Source organism: Gavialis gangeticus, unplaced genomic scaffold, assembly GCF_001723915.1.
Source record: "Gavialis gangeticus isolate Ggan-Ray unplaced genomic scaffold, GavGan_comp1, whole genome shotgun sequence".
In the NCBI taxonomy this organism is placed as follows: Eukaryota; Metazoa; Chordata; order Crocodylia; family Gavialidae; genus Gavialis; species Gavialis gangeticus.
The window spans coordinates 67,934,842-67,936,612 of NW_017729030.1; the positions used below are offsets into that span (position 1 = coordinate 67,934,842).

The 1,771-nt window shown below is 50.4% G+C and overlaps 1 protein-coding gene across 1 annotated transcript in view; it reads left to right on the forward strand.

The window, feature by feature from the left end:
* SCARB2 (scavenger receptor class B member 2) overlaps positions 1-1,771 on the forward strand; it is a 94,019-nt gene that overhangs the window by 76,030 nt on the left and 16,218 nt on the right. The window contains exon 8 of the mRNA XM_019521856.1: positions 1,381-1,559. Within this exon, the coding sequence (XP_019377401.1) occupies positions 1,381-1,559 (179 nt within the window). The remainder of the gene's footprint in view (positions 1-1,380; positions 1,560-1,771) is intronic.

Genomic DNA, 1,771 nt, shown 5'->3' on the forward strand with positions numbered 1-1,771 from the left:
CCTCTCCGGTGCCAGGAACCCCTGTGCTACTGGAGAGTCCCTATGAGGCCTCCTCCAACCTCTAATAGGCTCACCTGGTCATCCGGTCAAAGAAATGAACATAAACACAAAGCCCCTGGGCTACAACATAAAACTAGACCGTCCGGTTAAAACTAGTTCACTCCCTACTAGGGAGTGAAGGAGGGAGGGCTCCCCAACCCTAACAGTAACCAGGGGATGTTCACACTGCCAGAGTTCTCCCCTCTGCCTGTCCTAGCTGAGTTCCTGCTCCCACAGCCGCTGGAGAGGAACTACTCTCCTGGCCTTCTACCTGGGTTTAAGAAGGGCTAAGCCCTGCCCCTTCCTGTCAGCTGGTTTTACTTGTTGCCTCAGCAACCAGCACCTGTGCAGCCCTGGTGACTGGCAGCTGAGCCTCCCCCTTCCTGCCACTAGGGGTCTCTCCTGAGCCGTATCCACTTCCAGGTGCAGGGCACCTGAGTGCACAGTGACAGAGCTCTAGCTCCAGAGATGGTCTTGCGGGCTTGCGAGAGGCTCCAATATCCTGAGGACACGTGTCTTTAACCTCAGAGGGCTATATGTATTTTTTTTTTTTTAAGGTTCATCCATTGTATTCAAAGGCATGGCAAGCTTTGTGGGGCTTTCTCCAAAGTCTGTTAAAATCAATGGAAAGACAACCATTCAACCAAAAGACTACTGTTCAGTCCAGTGAATCTTAGATTAGGCTTGTAGCATACTGTAAATACAAATGGGTGCACACATGTCTATTTGGAGGGTTTACAACAGGTGTGTCAAACCTATTCAGCCTGTGGGCTGAATGAATGTCTGTGGGCTGGACCATGACCAACTCCTTGTGGAGTGGTCCAGCCTGTGTGCTGTCTGTAGTGGACCCAGCACTAGAGGTAGTAGGGGAGTTGGTCTGGGATGCTGTGTGCAGCCTCCACCCTGGCACATGCAGCTTTTGATTCCATCCCACATGCTGTGGGCAGCTTGCCCCATTGCAGCCACAGGGACCAGGTGCACAGTGAGCTCTGGGGCTGCTGTGTGCTGCATGTGGTACATGGCACGTGGGGCTGGACCAGCCATGTGTGCTGCATGTAGCATGGGGCTGGCATGGGAAGTGTGCTCCATACAGCAACCTGTGGACCTGTGCTGTACACTGGATCCAAGCTGAGCATGCACCTCATGTCAGCCCTCTGTGCTGTATGCATTATGCATGGCTGATCCATCCTCATGCACCACCAGGATATGTGGTTGGTCTACCTGCTGGCCAGATCAAATGTCTTCACAGGTCAGTTCTGGTCTCTCGACCGTATTTGTGATGACATGGGTTAATGAGTGCTTATGCCCAGTAATTCAGGTTCTTGTTTTTCTTCCCTACAGATCTCTGTATTTGACGTTTGACAGCTTTAGGAGTGTGGCAGGGATCCCTGCCTATCGCTTTGTGCCCCCTGAAGAGCTCTTTGCCAATACTTCTGTTAATCCAGACAATGCTGGATTCTGTGTGCCAGCAGGAAACTGCCCTGGAACAGGTGTCCTGAATGTCAGCATCTGCAAGCAGGGTATGTGACCAAACAATGGGTAGGGTCAGTGAGAGAGATGTTTCTATGGCAGTATTTATTTATTTTTTTTGATGAACTGGAACACATGCAAGTGGTTAGCTAGACCCCTGTGAGGAGGCAAGTACTCTCAACTCCAAAGGAAGTTGAAAGAGCTCTACATTTCATAGGATCAGGCACAGTACACCCAGCAGTATTTTTTTTTTTTTTTTTTT